At 46.5% G+C, this 16883-nt stretch overlaps 1 protein-coding gene across 1 annotated transcript; it reads left to right on the top strand.

The window, feature by feature from the left end:
* Positions 1-847: 847 nt before the first annotated feature.
* Positions 848-16616, top strand: ARL5A (ARF like GTPase 5A). Its single transcript, XM_083864797.1, has 6 exons — positions 848-955; positions 2640-2700; positions 4812-4959; positions 6378-6461; positions 8952-9103; positions 9713-16616. Exons 1-6 carry the CDS (start codon positions 910-912, stop codon positions 9759-9761), a joined length of 540 nt encoding a protein of 179 aa, XP_083720923.1. The 5' UTR covers positions 848-909; the 3' UTR covers positions 9762-16616.
* The last annotated feature ends 267 nt before the right edge of the window (positions 16617-16883 follow it).

Genomic DNA, 16883 nt, shown 5'->3' with positions numbered 1-16883 from the left:
CCTGGGTGGCTCCAGGCTCCCTCATGCCCAAAGCTCAGTGGGTCTGGGCTCCCTCATGCCCAAAGCTCCCAGTGGCTCCGGGATGGGTTCCCCCGTACCCAGAGCCTGGCTGGCTCGGGGCTCCCTCATGCCCGAAGTCCTCGGTAACTCCAGGCTCCCCCTATACCTAAAGCTCAGTGTCTCGGGGTTCCCCCATACCCAGAGCCTGGCTGGCTCGGGGCTCCCTCATGTCCAAAACCCCCGGTGGCTCGGGGCTCCCTCACACCCAAATCCCTGGTGGCTCCGGGCTCTCCCATACCCAAAGCCCTTGGTGGCTCTGGAGCTTCCTCATGCCCAAAGCTCAGAGTGGCTCGGGGCTCCCTCATGCCCATAGCCCTCGGTGTCTCTGGGCTCCCCATGCCCAAACCCCCGGGTGTCTCTGGGCTCCCCATGCCCAAAGCCCTGGATAGCTCCGGGCTCCCCATGCCCAAATCCCAAACCCCGGGTGTCTCGGGGCTCCCCATGCCCAAATCCCAAACCCGCGGTGTCCCTGTGCTCCCCACACGCCGGTGCCGGAGCCCCGCGGGGCCCGCAGCCCGCTCCCCGGGCTCAGTGAGGCGGTGCCGTGTAATGGCGGCCGCGGTGCCGCCCCCGCGCGTCAGCGCAGCGCGCCCGGCCCGGCCCGGCCCGTCCGTGAGGCGGCCGCGGGCTCCGCTCCGCTCTGCTCCGCTCCTCTGCTCTCCCGCCGCTCCCGCCGCCCCGGCCCCGCTCCGAACGCCCATCCCCAGCCCCGGCCCGAGCCCGCGGCGATGTCCGAGCGGCAGCGGCCCCGGCGCGGCCCCAGGCGGCTGTCGGGGCGCTGCGCCGGGCCCTGAGCGCCCGCGGCCCCGCAGAGGCGCGGCCGGCGAGGCCCGGAGCGCCCGGCCGAGGATGGGGATCCTCTTCACCAGGATATGGAGGCTCTTCAACCACCAGGGTGAGGCCGGGGGCGAGCCGGGAGGGTCCCACACCCGCTCGGGGGGCTCCTGCAAGTCGGGGCTTTAATATTATTATTTTTCCCCCCCTTGTTTCAATTACTGGAAGGCTGGTTTTCCTGACAGTTCAATTATTAACGTGTGTGCCGGAGGAGCGCGGCCGTGGCGGGTGGGTTCGCCTTGCTGTCGGCACAGTGTGGGTTTAAGCGGCAAAACCTCGAGATCTGGCTCGTTTATGGAGTAAATGTTATTTATAGCCGCGGTTGTGGCCGCCCCTGGAGCCCTGGAAGTGTCCCAGGCCAGGTTGGGGTTTGCAGAACGCTGGGACAGTGGAAGGTGTCTCTGCCCATGGCAGGGGGTGGCACTGGATGATCCTTAATTTCTCTAATTTCTCTTCCAACCCAAACCATTCTGGGATTTTTACCACCTATCACCTTACAGCAAGGTGTTCATGAGAGTTGTAACTTTACAAAACACCTGCTGATGGTCTTTCCGTGTTTCTAAAGTCCGTGGAACTGGATTTGGAGTGAACCTCAGTACTCTCACACCTGCTCGTGAGATATCCCAGTTATGTCCCCGTTAATGCAATAGTGCAAATACAACAAAATATTTTTGTCTTGTAGCATCCAGCCCCACCTCAGACCTTCTGTTCCAAGTGATTTCCTAACATCCACTATGCTGGCAGCATCCCCCACCTGAAACAAAAGATCCTAGTTATGTGGGGTCAGGTAAGCAGACACACTTTTACAATATTGTGCAGTTGTGCAAAGTTTTTTTAAAGCTGGAATTTGTATTGGATGGCATAAAAGAGAACTCTGCAAAACCACACAATATTGGTAAAATCAGAGCCAGGAAAGCCACACTTGCCTGACCCCTGTCCCCTCCCTCTCCTCTGGGATAAATCAGTGTGAGTTTAGTTTGTAGTTGATCTCAGTGTCTGAGGCTTGGCCATGTTTTTAATGGCTTTTTGTTGCCCTTGAGGAAGACGAGGAAGGAGGGAAAACCCCTCTTCTCACCCAAGCTTTTACGTGACTGCTCCTGCTTGGTTGTGCAAGTGAAAAGTTGAGTAACAGAGCTGAGAGCTGGCTGTGCTCACCCAAACTGGAGATCAGAAATTTGGCTGTGCTTGACAGCAGCAGTTGTGGAGTTCCCAATGGTGACTTCTGTGATGCCCAGGAGAGGAGGAGGAGGAGGTGCTGAAGGGAAACAAGAATTGAACTGGGGCATTGAGCCCCAAAATGTCAGAGGTGACCAGTCCAAGAGCAAACTGGGGGAATGTGTCCTGTGAAATGTTTGAGGGCACCTCTGTTCCCCAGGAGGAAAGGAGGGCACAGAGATCACCTGGGGTTTTACCCCTTCTTTGCAAAGACATCGAGGTACTGCCTGGATGGAGGGAAGGTGGAGCTGAGAGCTGTCATGGCTGGGGGACAGAGTTTGGTACAAGCTGCAAAACCCTGCAGGAGCTTGGGAGAGGATCCCAGCGTGACACTGGCAGTCAGAGATGGAAAACATACTTCTGAGATCTCTCAGGAGTGGGGAGAAATTGCCAGACACACTTCCTGGGCTGGCCCACCAACACACCTGGAGCTGGGCACTGCTGGCTCAGGAAACCAGTGGCACAAAACGTGGCACTAACCTTGCTGCAGAGCCAGCAGCTGTGACTTACCAGTGCTGTTTCCATTGCAGAGCACAAAGTGATCATTGTGGGCCTGGACAATGCAGGGAAAACGACCATTCTGTACCAATTGTAAGTAGGACCTGCAGGGGACGCTTGGGGGGCATTTCCAGGTGTGTTTACGTGGCCCTGGGTGGTTTTACTGGGAGCTCTCAAGGTGGCAGTGGGTGGCTGCAGTTTGGAAAGGGCTCTGCTGGATGAATGAAGGTTTTGTTCACAAGGTTTTGGATCACATCACCTGCTGCCACCACACACTCCCAGCTGCCCTTGGTGTCACAGCCCCGGCTCTTTGCCAGCCCCATAAAATATGATTGCCCTGAGTGAGTGCTGCCCACGGGACACTGTTGAAATACTGATCACACACGCCACAGATTTTAAACTGCAGGCAAATCGTTCTGTGAGTGGCAAAGCACCTCTGCCTGCTGTGCCTCGTGTGGTTTGTGGGATGGGGTGAAGGAGGAAGGCTGACACCAGCACTAACCCAGGACAACATCTCTGTGCTGTCCTGCACCTTCTGCCTTCAACAGCAGCATTGATTTGTGTTTGCCTGGCATTAACCTTGCTCCTGGTTTACATGGAGCCTGAATGAGCTCCATATCTCAGTTCCTCAGCTGCAGTTTGATAAGAGGACACCAATCTGTCCACAGGCTTGGGAGCTGCTGGGTGGCACAAGCAGCTCAAGGTCTGTTTGTGCTGGGGACAGATTGGCCCTTTCCCACGTGTGGTGCTGTGGCACTGAGGAGTGTTCCTGAGTCACAAATAATTCCTGTTAAACCGTGTGGCCGTGCTGCTCCAATCCCACGTTTCAAACTGCCCTTCTGGAAGTGGTTGGGGTTTGTCACACTCTGACCTGCTTTGCCTTTCCCAAAGCATTTCTGGCTGCTCGTGCCCTGCCAGGCTGCAGGGAGAGTGAAAGGATGGAGGTGATGGTGATTTATGGAAGGAGTGAGGGATGTTAAAAAGCACAAACAGAATGAAGGGTGTTTCTTAAGACTGGGAACTGCTGCAGCCCAAGGCCTCTTTGGTGCTTTGTAATCCACTTCCTCCACAAATGTCTGCTTCTTCCCCTTATTTCTGCAGTTTCAGTGTTTTGTTTTCCCTCTCATACAGATGAGAGAAGTGTCTCCTTTTTCTTTGTACCCCCTTGAACTCCCCAGGACTTTCCCAGCTCTCTTCTTCTCCTGCCTTCCTTCTCCTTAACCCTACCCCATCTTTGCAGATCCATTTTTCCTCTTCCAGATATATCCTTTTCTCCCATTCTCCTACTGAGCTCTCCTTGCACTGTCCCAGGGTAACTGGGATTGCTTTTCAGAGCACTGCACCATCCCTTTATCTCCTTGGCTCTCTCTGTCCTCTTCAGGAAATATTCCAGCACCATTACAAGTCTCAAATTGCTGTCACTGTAACTAAAAGCTCTGCTGGAACTTCAAAAAGGTTCATACAAAATGAAAAGCTATATCAAGACGATCAGGAGAAAAATAATAATTAAGTTCTTTTGAACACAGATGGTTTGCCTTGGAGCTACTGTTAATTTTTTTGCCTGTTACAGCAGAGTTTAACTGGGCTGAACTTTAGGAGAATCCAGAGCACACATCTGGTGGTTTGATGTGAAAATTCTTAGTGACAAAGTCACACTCAGTTATCTCTAAACAATATATTTGAAATATTTCATGGCTGCATTTGTCTCCAAAAAGTTGTGTATGGGACTGGGCTGAGGGGAGAAGAGGGGGAAGGTAGGACTTAAATCATTGTGAAGAAAATCTGTTTTTAGTGGCCTGGAGTGGGTGAAATGTTTCTGGTGGAGCTGGAGGATGAGTTGTTTTTCTGAAGCCTTGGAAATCTTGTGGCTTAGCCACATTCTTGAAGCAAAACAACTGCTCTGTCCCATGTGAGCCAAAACGGGCCTGGAGAAAGAACTGAGTGCTCCCAAAAGCTTCTGAAGCAAAGATTCTCTCAGCTCCGTGATTTAATTAATTATAACACATTTTGTTCACGAGTGCTCTCCCAGCTCTATAATTTGATAATTACACAGTTCACCGAGCTCTTATTCTTGCCGTTTTTATTTACATTTCTGCACCTTCCACCACCAAACCTTGTCTTGGCCACCCAGGGGGAGTTTGCTGAGGCTCTCTCAGTGGGGTGCAGCTCCCTGTGGGTGACTCCCTGTCCCTGTTCCTGTGCAGCTCCATGAACGAGGTGGTTCACACCTCTCCCACCATCGGCAGCAACGTGGAGGAGATCGTGGTGAACAACACGCGCTTCCTGATGTGGGACATTGGGGGCCAGGAGTCCCTGCGCTCCTCCTGGAACACCTACTACACCAACACCGAGGTCAGGGGGCTGCTCCTGCTCTGCTTTGGGGGGATTCTCACTCCTCTGGGATTGCAGGTCTCCCCTTGCTGTCTCTGTGGTCGCTTTCTCTGCAGTGGCTCCTCCAAAACCTGCCTGGCAGCCCCAAAGTTTTCCTCCAAAACATTGGCAGCTCTGTCTCACCAACTCATCACCAGCTTAGACACCCCCAAGAGTTTGCAGAACTCTTTAGAGGTGCAGTTACAGTACACACACATATGTATAAAAATATATATATGTATATAATATATATATATAAAAATATATATGTGTATAACTTTTACCAAGCACACGACTTCCTAAAAATGCTTTAAATCAAGGTTTCCTGTGTGCTATCAAATATAATTTAAATACAATTATTTATATGTATATTATATATATAAATATATATGTGTATAACTTTTACCAAGCACACAATTTCTTAAAAATGTTTTAAATCAAGGTTTCCTATGTGTTATCAAATGTAATTTAAATACAATTATATGTATGTATATATGTACATGTATATAAAAATATATATGTATATAAATTTTACCAAGCACACAATTTCTTAAAAATGCTTTAAATCAAAGTTTCCTATGTGTTATCAAATTTAAATACAATTATATATATGTATATAATATATATATGTACATGTATATAAAAATATATATGTGTATAAATTTTACCAAGCACACAATTTAAATACAATTATTTATATGTATATAATATATATATGTACACATATATAAAAATATATATGTATATAAATTTTACCAAGCACACAACTTCCTAAAAATGCTTTCAGTCAGGGTTTCCTGTGTGTTATCAAATACAGTTTAAATATAGTTATTTATATCATATAAATAACGTTTTGTATGTTTAAATACAATTGTCACAATAATTACCTTTGTTCTCCAGTTCATCCTGATGAACCCCTTAAAGTTCTTTTCCAGCATAAATGAAGCTGGGAGTGTGTTCTTGGAGTTTGGAGCTTCAGGACTTTTTTAATCCTGTGCAAATATCTCTTTGCATCTTAGTTCTTGACCTAGACAAAGAAAAACTGATGCACTTTGTTTTAAAGGCTCAAATCAAATGATTTGAGGGATCTGTATGGTGCAACAAATTATTTGAAGGATCTGCTTGGTGTGGTTACACTAAGCAAAGACCAAAACCATATCTGGTTCTTGCTTTCAAAATGAATTTTTTTCCCCTGAAAAATGAAGAACAGAAAGTGAAAAGTTGTGTCAGAGCTGCCTTTGTAGCCAAAGCCCAGCAGAGGCTGTAAATAACCCAAACCCTGTGGGATTCCTGAGGGAAGCTTTGGGAACAGGGATGGTGTCTGATAATCCAGCTGGATAATGGGATGGGAGTGGAAACAGCAAGAATTTCTCTGCCTTATAACTCTCCCCTTTTTGCAGTTTGTGATAGTTGTGGTGGACAGCACAGACAGAGAGAGAATTTCTGTGACTAAAGAAGAGCTGTATAAAATGTTAGCACACGAGGTGAGTGCACCCTGTGTCTTTAATATTTCTTTTAACCTTTATTTTAGTCTTTATTTTAATGATCTGGCTGATACACGCCAAGGGAAGCAGATTTACACCCTGAACTGTCTTCTATGAAACTCCCAGTAAAGCTGTTAATTAATACTAAATTTCAGAAGTAGCCTGTGAGTGCTCCAATAAAAGAGCAGTTGGGACCTGTCAGAGACATCTGTGGGGTTTATACTTCAATCCACTTTAATATCTGAATTAGAGCCTTTAAAAACCCCACGGTTTCCTGCAATAATTTAATAATTATTTTTGATATCTTCATGGTTACCTGAGGTTTAAAAGAGCACCCAGCTCTAAAACTGAAAGAGCTTCAGCCCGTGGCTGCTCTGTGGGTGTTTGGAATTCCAGAGTGGAAATTGCTAAATTGTCAAGACCCTCCTTAAACCTGAGCTGGGCTGATGTAAAATCCAGGCAGCACCTGTGCCATGACCTGAATGCAAACTGGATCAGGGTGTGTGAGCTGACACCCAGCTTCCAAATTTAAATGTCAGGATTTAAAATTAAAAAAAAAAAAAAAAAAAAAAAAGCATAAAAATGATGGCACGATAGCCTAAAATATTACATCTATATTTAACCTATAGCCACAGTTTGGGAGCCTGCAGGAAAAGGGCACAGCCTGCCTATGGATTTCCTTGGAGGAAAAACAAGGGTTTTGCATAGGATGTTTGGAGTTGTAATATTTTGGTTTTGGTAGGTTGCTTTGTTTGGTTTTGTGGTGGGATTTTTTTGTTTAATTTAATTTCTGTTTAATGAAGTAAATTGTAACAGAGCAGCTCAGGCTGTGCAGTGTTAAACGTGGCACTGAGAGGGGCTCGGTGCTGCTCTCCAGGATTAGGATTACAGAGCTGTTGCAAAAACTTGCATCTTCTGTTTCCTAATCGCTAAAGGAAGGTGGAGTTGTTAACGAGCTGATTTAGCCGCAGGGAAGTCTGGAATTCCAGCAGAATGGAGGCGATTTGGGAGCCACCTCGCAGTGAATGTGCCCTTTGTTGCCGGCAGGATGTTCCCAGGCTCCCTCCCCAGACGTGCCAGTGACGTTGGGAGAGAGAGCAGCAATGAAAGTCAAATATTGATTTAAAATCGCTTTTCTTTGCTCCTTGAAAAATCTTTTCTTTCTCCTAACCGGTTCCATGGAGTCGCTGTTAAGGCAGGATTGAGTTGTGCAGCTCAGTTCCAGCTGTTTGCTGGAGCAGTGGGTTATTTGGGAATTCATTTTGCTGCCTGTAAACAGGAGTGGGCCTGGTGGGCAGGTCAGTGCCTGAGCTGGCCTGGCTTCCTGGGAACACCTTTTTGCTTTCCAAGGGAAAGATTTTCAACAATAAACCCCTGCCCTGATGTAATTCCAAGCAATTTGAGGTAAAGTAAGCTTATCCCTGGAGTCACTGTCCCCAAATTGTCACTGCTGCTCAGGTACAGGGGTACACAGGGCTCTGATCCTCATGGAGCACAGCAAAATATTGTCCTGAGTGTTTTACTCCTCATCCATGGCAAGAATTGGCTGTTTGGTGTGTTGGATCAGAGGTTTTCCTGTAGCAGAATGTTGTCCTGAGTGTTTTACTCCTCATCCATGGCAAGAATTGGCTATTTGGTGTGTTGGATCACAGGATTTCCTGCAGATCTTTCAGCAGAACATTGTCTTGAGTGTTCTACTCCTTACCCATGGCAAGAATTGGCTGTTTGGTGTGCAGGAACAGAGGATTTCCTGTCAGCAGAACATTGTCCTGAGTGTTTTACTCCTCATCCATGGCAAGAATTGGCTGTTTGGTGTGTTGGATCAGAGGATTTCCTGTCAGCAGAACATTGTCTTGAGTGTTTTACTCCTCATCCATGGCAAGAATTGGTTGTTTGGTGTGTTGGATCAGAGTTTTTCCTGCAGATCTGTCAGCAGAACATTGTCTTGAGTGTTTTACTCCTTACCCATGGCAAGAATTGGCTGTTTGGTGTGTTGGATCACAGGATTTCCTGCAGATCTTTCAGCAGAATATTGTCCTGAGTGCTTTACTCCTCATCCATGGCAAGAATTGGCTGTTTGGTGTGCAGGATCAGAGGATTTCCTGCAGATCTTTCAGCAGAACATTGTCTTGAGTGTTCTACTCCTTACCCATGGCAAGAATTGGCTGTTTGGTGTGCAGGATCACAGGATTTCCTGCAGATCTTTCAGCAGAACATTGTCTTGAGTGTTCTACTCCTTACCCATGGCAAGAATTGGCTGTTTGGTGTGCAGGATCAGAGGATTTCCTGTCAGCAGAACATTGTCTTGAGTGTTTTACTCCTCATCCATGGCAAGAATTGGCTGTTTGGTGTGCAGGAACAGAGGATTTCCTGTCAGCCTGCAGCATTTTGTTCTGGATTGTTGGTTGGAGCTCTGGGTTCCCTGCTTTGGTGTCCCCTCCTTTACCCCCAGGGGCTGCTCTGTCCTCACCTCCTCTCCTCTCTCCCCAGGACTTGAAGAAAGCAGGATTGCTGATCTTTGCTAACAAGCAGGATGTGAAGGAGTGCATGACAGTAGCTGAGATCTCCCAGTTCCTGAAGCTGACTTCAATAAAGGATCACCAGTGGCACATTCAGGCCTGCTGTGCTCTCACTGGAGAGGGGTAAGAAGGATTTGTGTCCACAGGGGGGAATCTGGAATTACTCTGGGGGTTTTATTGTGGTATTTGGGTTTAACACACATTCTTCCCCTGTCCATAAGAGTGACAGAATCCCAGGATGGTTTGGGTTGGAAAGGACATTAAAATCATCCCAATCCACCCCTGCCATGGGTAGAGACACCTCCCACTGTCCCAGCCTGGCCTGGGACACTTCCAGGGGCAGCCACAGCTGCTCTGGGCACCCTGTGCCAGGGCCTCACCACTTCATAATCTTGATACTTCCAAGATTTTTGGGCTCAGAACACCAACTTCACATCAAACCCACGGTGTCACCTCACAGAGATAAGATTTGATAAGATTTGGGTTTGATGAGGGTGAGGTGAGGTAGGGCAAACTGAAATCTGGTTTATTAAAAATAATCCTAATTAGAGAGAACTTCATGTCTTGAAGAGCTGGGATCTGAATTCTCTCACCATAGGTGACATCATAAGATCTAGGAAGTGAAGAGTTTCCAGAAATGATTTAGAGTTCTGGGGAAGAATTTCAGTTGATGCTGTGGAGTTACCTTTGGAGTTATCCCCATTCCCTGAATGTTCTCTCTTGTGTTCCCAGGCTGTGCCAAGGACTGGAGTGGATGATGTCCCGCCTGAAGATCAGATGATTTTTAATGACCTCTTTGCACAGACATTGCTGCAGCAGAGCTGTTCCAGTGGCAGATTGGTGGGGTGGATGTATTTATACTGAACTGATGGCAATTGTATTTTCTACATAGCTGCACACACACACACACACACACACACGGACAGGAATTGGGAGCAGGCACAAGAGCAGAGGAGCACTTTGGGCTCCACTTTGGTCCGGGTTCCTCGGAGGTTCCTTCAGAGCTGTGACCAACCTTCTTTTCAAGCTGCCCCTGGGAACAGTCCGGCCTTGGGCGTGGGGAGGATGAAACGAGAGGAAGGAGCTTTTCATTTAGAGTTTTATGATCCCATTGTAGCCCTCTCTAGTGGAAGTTGTTGGCTTCATTACCGCAGTAACTCAGCGGGCGCATCACCGGCGTACGTATCGACTCTCCAGTATTTCTGAGGTTGCCGATGTTACAAATGCAAAACTCTTTTCCTGTATGTGTACTGTACATATTTGTGTATATTTATACCTCAGTCCTAGGTTCATTGCAATCTGCTCAGACCAGTGTAAAGCTGAATCAGTATGGTGGCAGTAGTACTAATCTGTGCCACGGCCACGAGCCCGTGTCACCGGTCCCGTCCCTCCGTGTCCGTACGGCTGTAACGTCAATCACAAAACAAACTCTCTCTTCAGCCCATTGCTTGTTGTTTTCCCACATGATTTTTTTGATTAGGGAGGAGGCTGGAATGGATCGAGGCACACGGATTGAGCTTCCAATTCCAGGGTTGGCAAACAGAACGAATTTGCCAAAGAGTTTCAAATGAAACGGATTTTCCTCTTTTGTTGTGGTCATCATTGGATGGGGTGATGCTGCAGGTCCTGCCCACTGCTCTCCTTCTCTGCTCTGCTGGTTGATTCAGGTCTGGCAGAAGTACCTTTTTAGCTGTCAAAAAGGGAAAAGTATCTAATTTTTCTTAACCAAAGAAGAGGCACAAAAGTATATGTTTGAAAGTGTCACTGGAATCATACAAGTCAGACTCTAACTAAGTGTTTTTCAGAGAAAAAACTCTTTTCTCCATAAAATGTGCAGGTGTTAAAAAGTGCAGATGTATCAATATGCAGTGGAGGGGACTGGATGGGGACAAAGCAGATGACACTACTTGAAAAGCTCCACATGAGTTCCAGGGCAGAACTCCCTTGCAGGGTCCCCAGGCAGTGTGAGAACACTAAGATCCCCTTTCCCTGCTGTAGCACCTGCTGGGATGGCTGTCCCAGGCTGAAGGGGGTCAGAATTCCCACTGTAGAGGATCCAGGCAGTTGGGAAGGCGGTGGGATGGTTGGAAATGTCAGGCTCTTCTCTGGGAGATGCACTGGGAGTTCAGCAAAATGAAACAAAACCGTTGAAAATGTTCTTCCCTTTCTCAGCCCCCGTGTCTGGTAAGGATGGAAAAGGCATTTTAAAGACATTTTAAAAGCTTAGTTTGAACTTTCTAAGGTGCTTCTCTTTGGTTCTGGGATAATCTGGTCAGCTCCTGCCTTCCTGCCCACCTGCCTCTCTGGGAGCACAGGAATCCTGGGGAAAGGAGGGGAGGCAGTCTCAAAGTCTGTATTTAACAAAGGCAGGCAAAGAATTTAACTTTTTAATCTATTTTTGGTATCTCCAGCGCTCCCTGGCTGGGGGATCTGCTGTCTTTGTTAAACATTAAGGTGTACATGCATATATCTCTAGTGCATGCACATAGATCTTGGTATTTAACTGGTGTATTGCAAAATGTATCAATGTTTGAAGAATTAACAATTTAATGCAAAGACTCTCTCAGTTTCTCTGACAGTATCTACAAGCAACGAGCTCTGTGCACACTTGCATATGAAATGGAATTGTACATTTTCTAGTCTAAAAAAAAAAAAAAGAAAAAAAGCAGACTTGCTTCTAAACCCAAGTGTTTGGTTTTTGAGTCTTATGTCTTCCCTGGGCTGAATCCACACAGGTTGGGTGAGCTGGGGGCTTGGTTGGTCAGAGGAGGAGTTGTTGCTGTTGATGGTGGAGCAGTGTTGGGATTTCTGCTGTTTGGTTGTGCATTTGTAGGGACTCTCTGTGAGATGGTGCAGGTGTGGTGGTGGCTGCAGGTGTGGGTCGTGTTTCCAGCAGAAACTCTGTGTTTACACATCACTTCAGTTGGTTTGACTCTTTCCTCCCCGTGCCACTTCCCCTTGCTGTGGCCCCTGAGGTTCACCTTGTCTCGGTTTCCCCAGTGACCACAGAGCCCAGCAGGGCTGGGAGTGACTGCACACCTCAGGACTGCCTGTCAGACAGGCTTTTCTGTGCCCTGAGGGGTTTATAATGCAAACATTCAATTGTTTTCTGTCTGTTGGTCAGTGAACAACCTGACTGCCAACACGTCATGGGTCACTGTGAGCTTTCTGTGTATTTTGTAGTTTTGAGGGCAAATGGAGCCAGAATTCAGTGGTGGCTGATGTTTCCTGACACATCGTGGTGTTGTCCAAGGCTTTTGGGGCTTAAATGCTGATTTTCAGTCTGTGGGGATGGTTGGGTTTGTCAGCAGAGGTGACAATTCCAGACTCACCTGGAATGGTTACTGTGATCAGTTCCAGGCTCTGTGATCAATTCTAGACTCTGTGATCAATTCCAGGCTCTGTGATCAATTCCAGACTCTCACCTGGAATAGTTTCTGTGATCAGTTCCAGACTCTGTGATCAGTTCCAAACTCTCACCTGGAATATTTGCTGTGGTGGTGCTTTGAAGTGCATGTGTGTGTGAACTCAGAAATGTTTTAAATTTAGTCACTGAGAAGAGCAGCCAGACTTTTGATCTCTAGACCCTTTTGTGTTTTGTGTAAGTGCGCCTTGTTGACAGCTTTTTTTTTCTTTTCCCTGTAGGGGAATTCCCATTTTTCTCTCAGCTCTGTCCATAGAAAAGCCAGGGAACTTTGCATCAGTGCTGCTCCCACTGGGAGATTGTTTGGATTGTCAGGAATTGTCTTACCCTGAGCCATGACCTTGGGCTGTGATGCTGTTGCTTCACCCTCGGGGTTCTGCTGCCTTGGCTTCCAGCTGAAGCTCAAGCTTTGCCTTTTGTTCTCCATGAAATTAATTCTGAGGAAAAGGGAGGGGCCTTAAAAACGGTGATTGAAGTGATGCTGCAAAATGGCATTTTAGTAGCAAAAAAAAAAAAAAAAAAAGGTCATATTTCAGTAATCTGATACTCCAAGTGTTTCTCTCAGTTTAGAAGATCATCAGTTTGGTAAATCATCTCTGGGATATGCTGCTTCTGGCATCTGGGAATTATACAGGTCTTTAATTGTGAGGAGAGGCGGAAAATAAACCTGGGGAGTGTGAGCAGTTTCATTTTTTAATATTTTTTTTCTTTTTGGGAGGCTGAGTAGCTGCTCTGCTGAGCATTGTGTAGGTGTGTGAGTGGTAAATGCACCTGACGAGCACCTTCCACATTTCTGCAGCTCAAGTGCCTAAAACTAATTCCATAATCAGCTTTATTTCCTACGCTACGATTCCCACTCCCTTAAAATAGAGATATAGATCTATAAAAGCCTCCCAGTGTGTGGAAATGAGTGGGTTTTCTCCTCCCTACACCCAAGCTTTAACAGGATTTATGATAAATTTGTTACAGTTCTCCTATCCCTGCCATTCTGAGCACTTTTCCATTAATCAGGCATCACTGAGTTTGCTTTGGGACAGGAAATACTGAATTTGTCCTTGTGTCAGGGTGGTTGGCTGGAATTCCTGTCAGGGGACTGTTTAAATAACTCCATCCAGGAATCCTTGGTCTTGGAAAGCTCCTGGTGGCAGCAGTTCCTTCCTCACTGGCTGGTGCCACACCAAGTTTGTCACTGTCAGATTAATTAGGGCTGGAAAGTCGTTTTCAGCTAATTGAGATGGATGTGCTGAGCACCCTCGGGCAGGGCAGGGATGTTCCCGAGGCACCAAGAGGGGAACTGAGGAAGGAAAATGTCTTTGCAACTCGTGTGATGATCCAGATGTGGCCTGGTTATAAATCCAGATGTGACTTGAATACGTTGTTGTAGTGAATGCATTAAATGGCCAAAAATGATGAATTATAAGGGGCTGCCACTGTATCTTTTTATTTCATGTGTGAGAATCATGAGCAGGAACTCTCTCCTTGCCTTAAGAGGGCCTTACCAGTGAATTTTTCTATTGTAGCTTTATCCACAGCTGAGTCACTTTACCACCCTGAGCCTTTTAAGTCAGATTTTAGGTAAGGACAGAGCTGGGTGGGGGTTTTTAAGCTTTTCCTATTTGTAAATGTACAAAACTTGGCTGAGACTGGATTTTCTGACTGGAAGCCAGAAAATGCTGCTTTACCTGGAAGGCTGGGAATCCTTCCTTGGACACCTTCAGCTCAGTGTTCTCCTTGTCTAACTGAGCCAAGAAAAAAAGCTGGACTCTGCAGAGAGGTTAAAAAAAATAAAATCAGCTCTGGATGACTGAGGTGTGGGGACTGGGGTGTGTGACAAGGAATGGGGACAGCCTTGGTGTAGCTGTGTCCATGTCCAGTGGATATTTGGGCATCAGGGGGGGGTCAGGTTTCCTTTGATCACTTGTACTTCTGTACTTCTCTCTCTCTCTGTCTCTCCAGACTTTGTCATCTTCCTGAAAGAAACGTGGCGAACTGCGAGGAAATGGCATTTTTTCAGAATGTGTAAAACGATGGCTTCAAATTAATCCCCAAGCCTTGGGAGGGCTGGCAGCTCCCAGCTGGAGCCCTCCTGTGTCTGCACTCACATGTGGGTATTAAAGTCATTTAGCCAAAACATTTTATAGAGCTGTTTATTGTAGTGAAGGAAAACCAGGATTCTGTTGAGCAATTTTTTTTTTTTTCCCTTGAAATTTGATCAGAGCATTCCTTGAATTGTTTCCCCTTTGCCACTTTCTGTCTTTCAAACTCTGGTTTTTATGCAGCTGAAGGGAACTCCTTCTGTTCTCTTAATTCTTGTTGAAGTGGAGCAAATGCAAATTTGGGCTGGGGAGTTCTGTACCATCATTTTTATGCATTTATAAATGATGTCAATTGCTAATTCTTTCAAACCTACCAGTATTTATGATTTTAAGTTGAAAACACTTGTCAAAATGTGCCTGTTTGCATTAAACTTTGTGTGTGGGAGTTGCAGTGAAAGTTTTCAAGCAAATATGTGATTTCTGACCTGTTTTTTGGGACTGTTTAGGTGGTTTTGGGGTGAAATGTGCTGTTCTGCCCAGCCTGTGATGGGGGGTTTGTTTGGGGCGAGTTTGGTGATAAGTCTGTGCTGGTTGGTGTCAAGAATGGGAATTAAAGTGTGTGAAATGTTGTTTTCCTGTCAGAAATGCTGTATCCCAGGGATGTGCCCCTTTTCCATACCCACATATCACACACAGGTACCTGTGAGTGCTGAGGAGCTACAGGAAACTTCTGAAAGAGCAGAAGAGATGGAGCCAAAGCTGCCTTAGGAGATGAAACTCCCAGTTTTGTGTTCATGGGCTGGATGTGGCCCTGGGTGCCAAGGGAGGGTCGGGCACAGGTTGGACTTGGTGACCTTGGAGGGCTTTTCCAGCCTCGGTGATCCCAGGGTTGTGTAAAGGGTGATCCTGCCCAGCTCTGCAGCCTCACCAGCCCTGGGTGGGCATTTGGGGCTCCTTGGGTCTCTTCCAGCTGCAGGAGCTGTATCCATGGGGTGATCCCATGGAATAACCTCCTTGGGTCCCTTCCAGCTGCAGGAGCTGTATCCATGGCTAAATCCCATGGAATAACCTCCTTGGGTCCCTTCCAGCTGTAGGAACTGTATCCATGGGTAAATCCCATGGAATAACCTCCCAGTAAATAACAAGCAGGCAGAGTTCTCAGAGTTCTGAGGAATGAGGAATTGCAGCAAACCCCTTCTAGGATGGTGCAGAAAAGGCCAAATGCCTCCCCACATTCCTTATCCTTCCACCTCCGCTTTTAGCAGTGCTGGCTGGAGCTGCTTCCTTTGGGACACGCTTTTCCCTGCAGGGTGGGCTCTGCCTGCGCACAGCAGCTCTGGCTGTCCCTGGACCCCTGGAAGTGTCCCAGGCCAGGCTGGACAGGGCTTGGAGCAGCCTGGGATTAGTGGGAAGTGTCCCTGCCCATGGCAAGGAACTGGAATTAAATGATCTTTAAGGTCCTTTCCAACCCAAACCAGTCTGGGATCCCGTGATTCTCTTGGGACATTTTTGTGGCTGAGCTGCCTTAAAGCCAGGTCCTGTCCCTCTTAACTCCATAATTCCTTGACTTTGATAGAACTTCTGAAAACTGCTTGTAGTTTTCCTTGGAATCCAGTTAAATATTAGGTGATGAAAAGAGAAGCCACCATTCTCACACATTATTTTTCTCTGGTTTAGCCCAGCTGTGCATTCCTTAGGCCTTTGCACCCCGTGTATGGAGCTGTGAATAGGCTTTTTAACAGAAAATGTTACTTTTTTTGGCTCTTTTTCTTGAGTGTATAAAAGTTAAGACTGCTGAGTTCTCCTTCATTGTTGTTTTTTTAAATAATACATTTTAAATTAATTTAATAATTAATACTTTCTTGATGCCATTACCACTTCTTAAATTACTGTTGCTGCTCTCTTGTTGCACAGTCTGTATTGAGTTATTCTGAATATGTTTTTATTATAATATGGGGATGAAATACATGTAAAGCTACAGAATAGTCAACAATATTGACAATAAAGACAGTTAATTCTTGTCATTAATTTTTTCAGTTCTGATGGTTTTTACCTTCATTCTTCAGAACTGGAAGGATTTTTTTTTTCTGTTTCAAATATATATGTGTGTGTATATATGTAGGCAATTCATGGGGTCATGTAAAGAGGTCATGCAAAAAGGTCATGCAGATTTCCTTGGGAACAATGAAAATTGTGTAAATTTGTACAGAAATAAAGATTGAGTGTGAATGTTGAAGAGTTCTGAGGGAGGGCCTGGTGCTGTGGGATCCTCACGGATGTTGTGTCATTTCCCGTGTGTTTGGCTTTGAAACCTGAGTTCAGGAGTGGGAATGAATCAGAGCTGTGTAAGCAACAAATAAACCAAACTGTCTGTGTGGAGCTGGCCAGGGAATTTCTTGGAGATCCACCGTGCCTGGGATGCCAAAGGTACTGCAGTGAAAAG

Source organism: Zosterops lateralis (genome assembly GCF_965231275.1).
Source record: "Zosterops lateralis genome assembly, chromosome: 7".
Lineage (NCBI taxonomy): Eukaryota > Metazoa > Chordata > Aves > Passeriformes > Zosteropidae > Zosterops > Zosterops lateralis.
This window is presented reverse-complemented; position numbering and strand designations above follow the sequence as displayed.

Bases quoted from the DNA above. Each gene is read 5' to 3' on its own strand.
- ARL5A (XM_083864797.1), top strand. From the start codon at position 910: ATGGGGATCCTCTTCACCAGGATATGGAGGCTCTTCAACCACCAGG. The intron at 956-2,639 runs GTGAGGCCGGGG...TTTCCATTGCAG, and splicing joins GAGGCTCTTCAACCACCAGG to AGCACAAAGTGATCATTGTG. The intron at 4,960-6,377 runs GTCAGGGGGCTG...CCCTTTTTGCAG, and splicing joins CCTACTACACCAACACCGAG to TTTGTGATAGTTGTGGTGGA.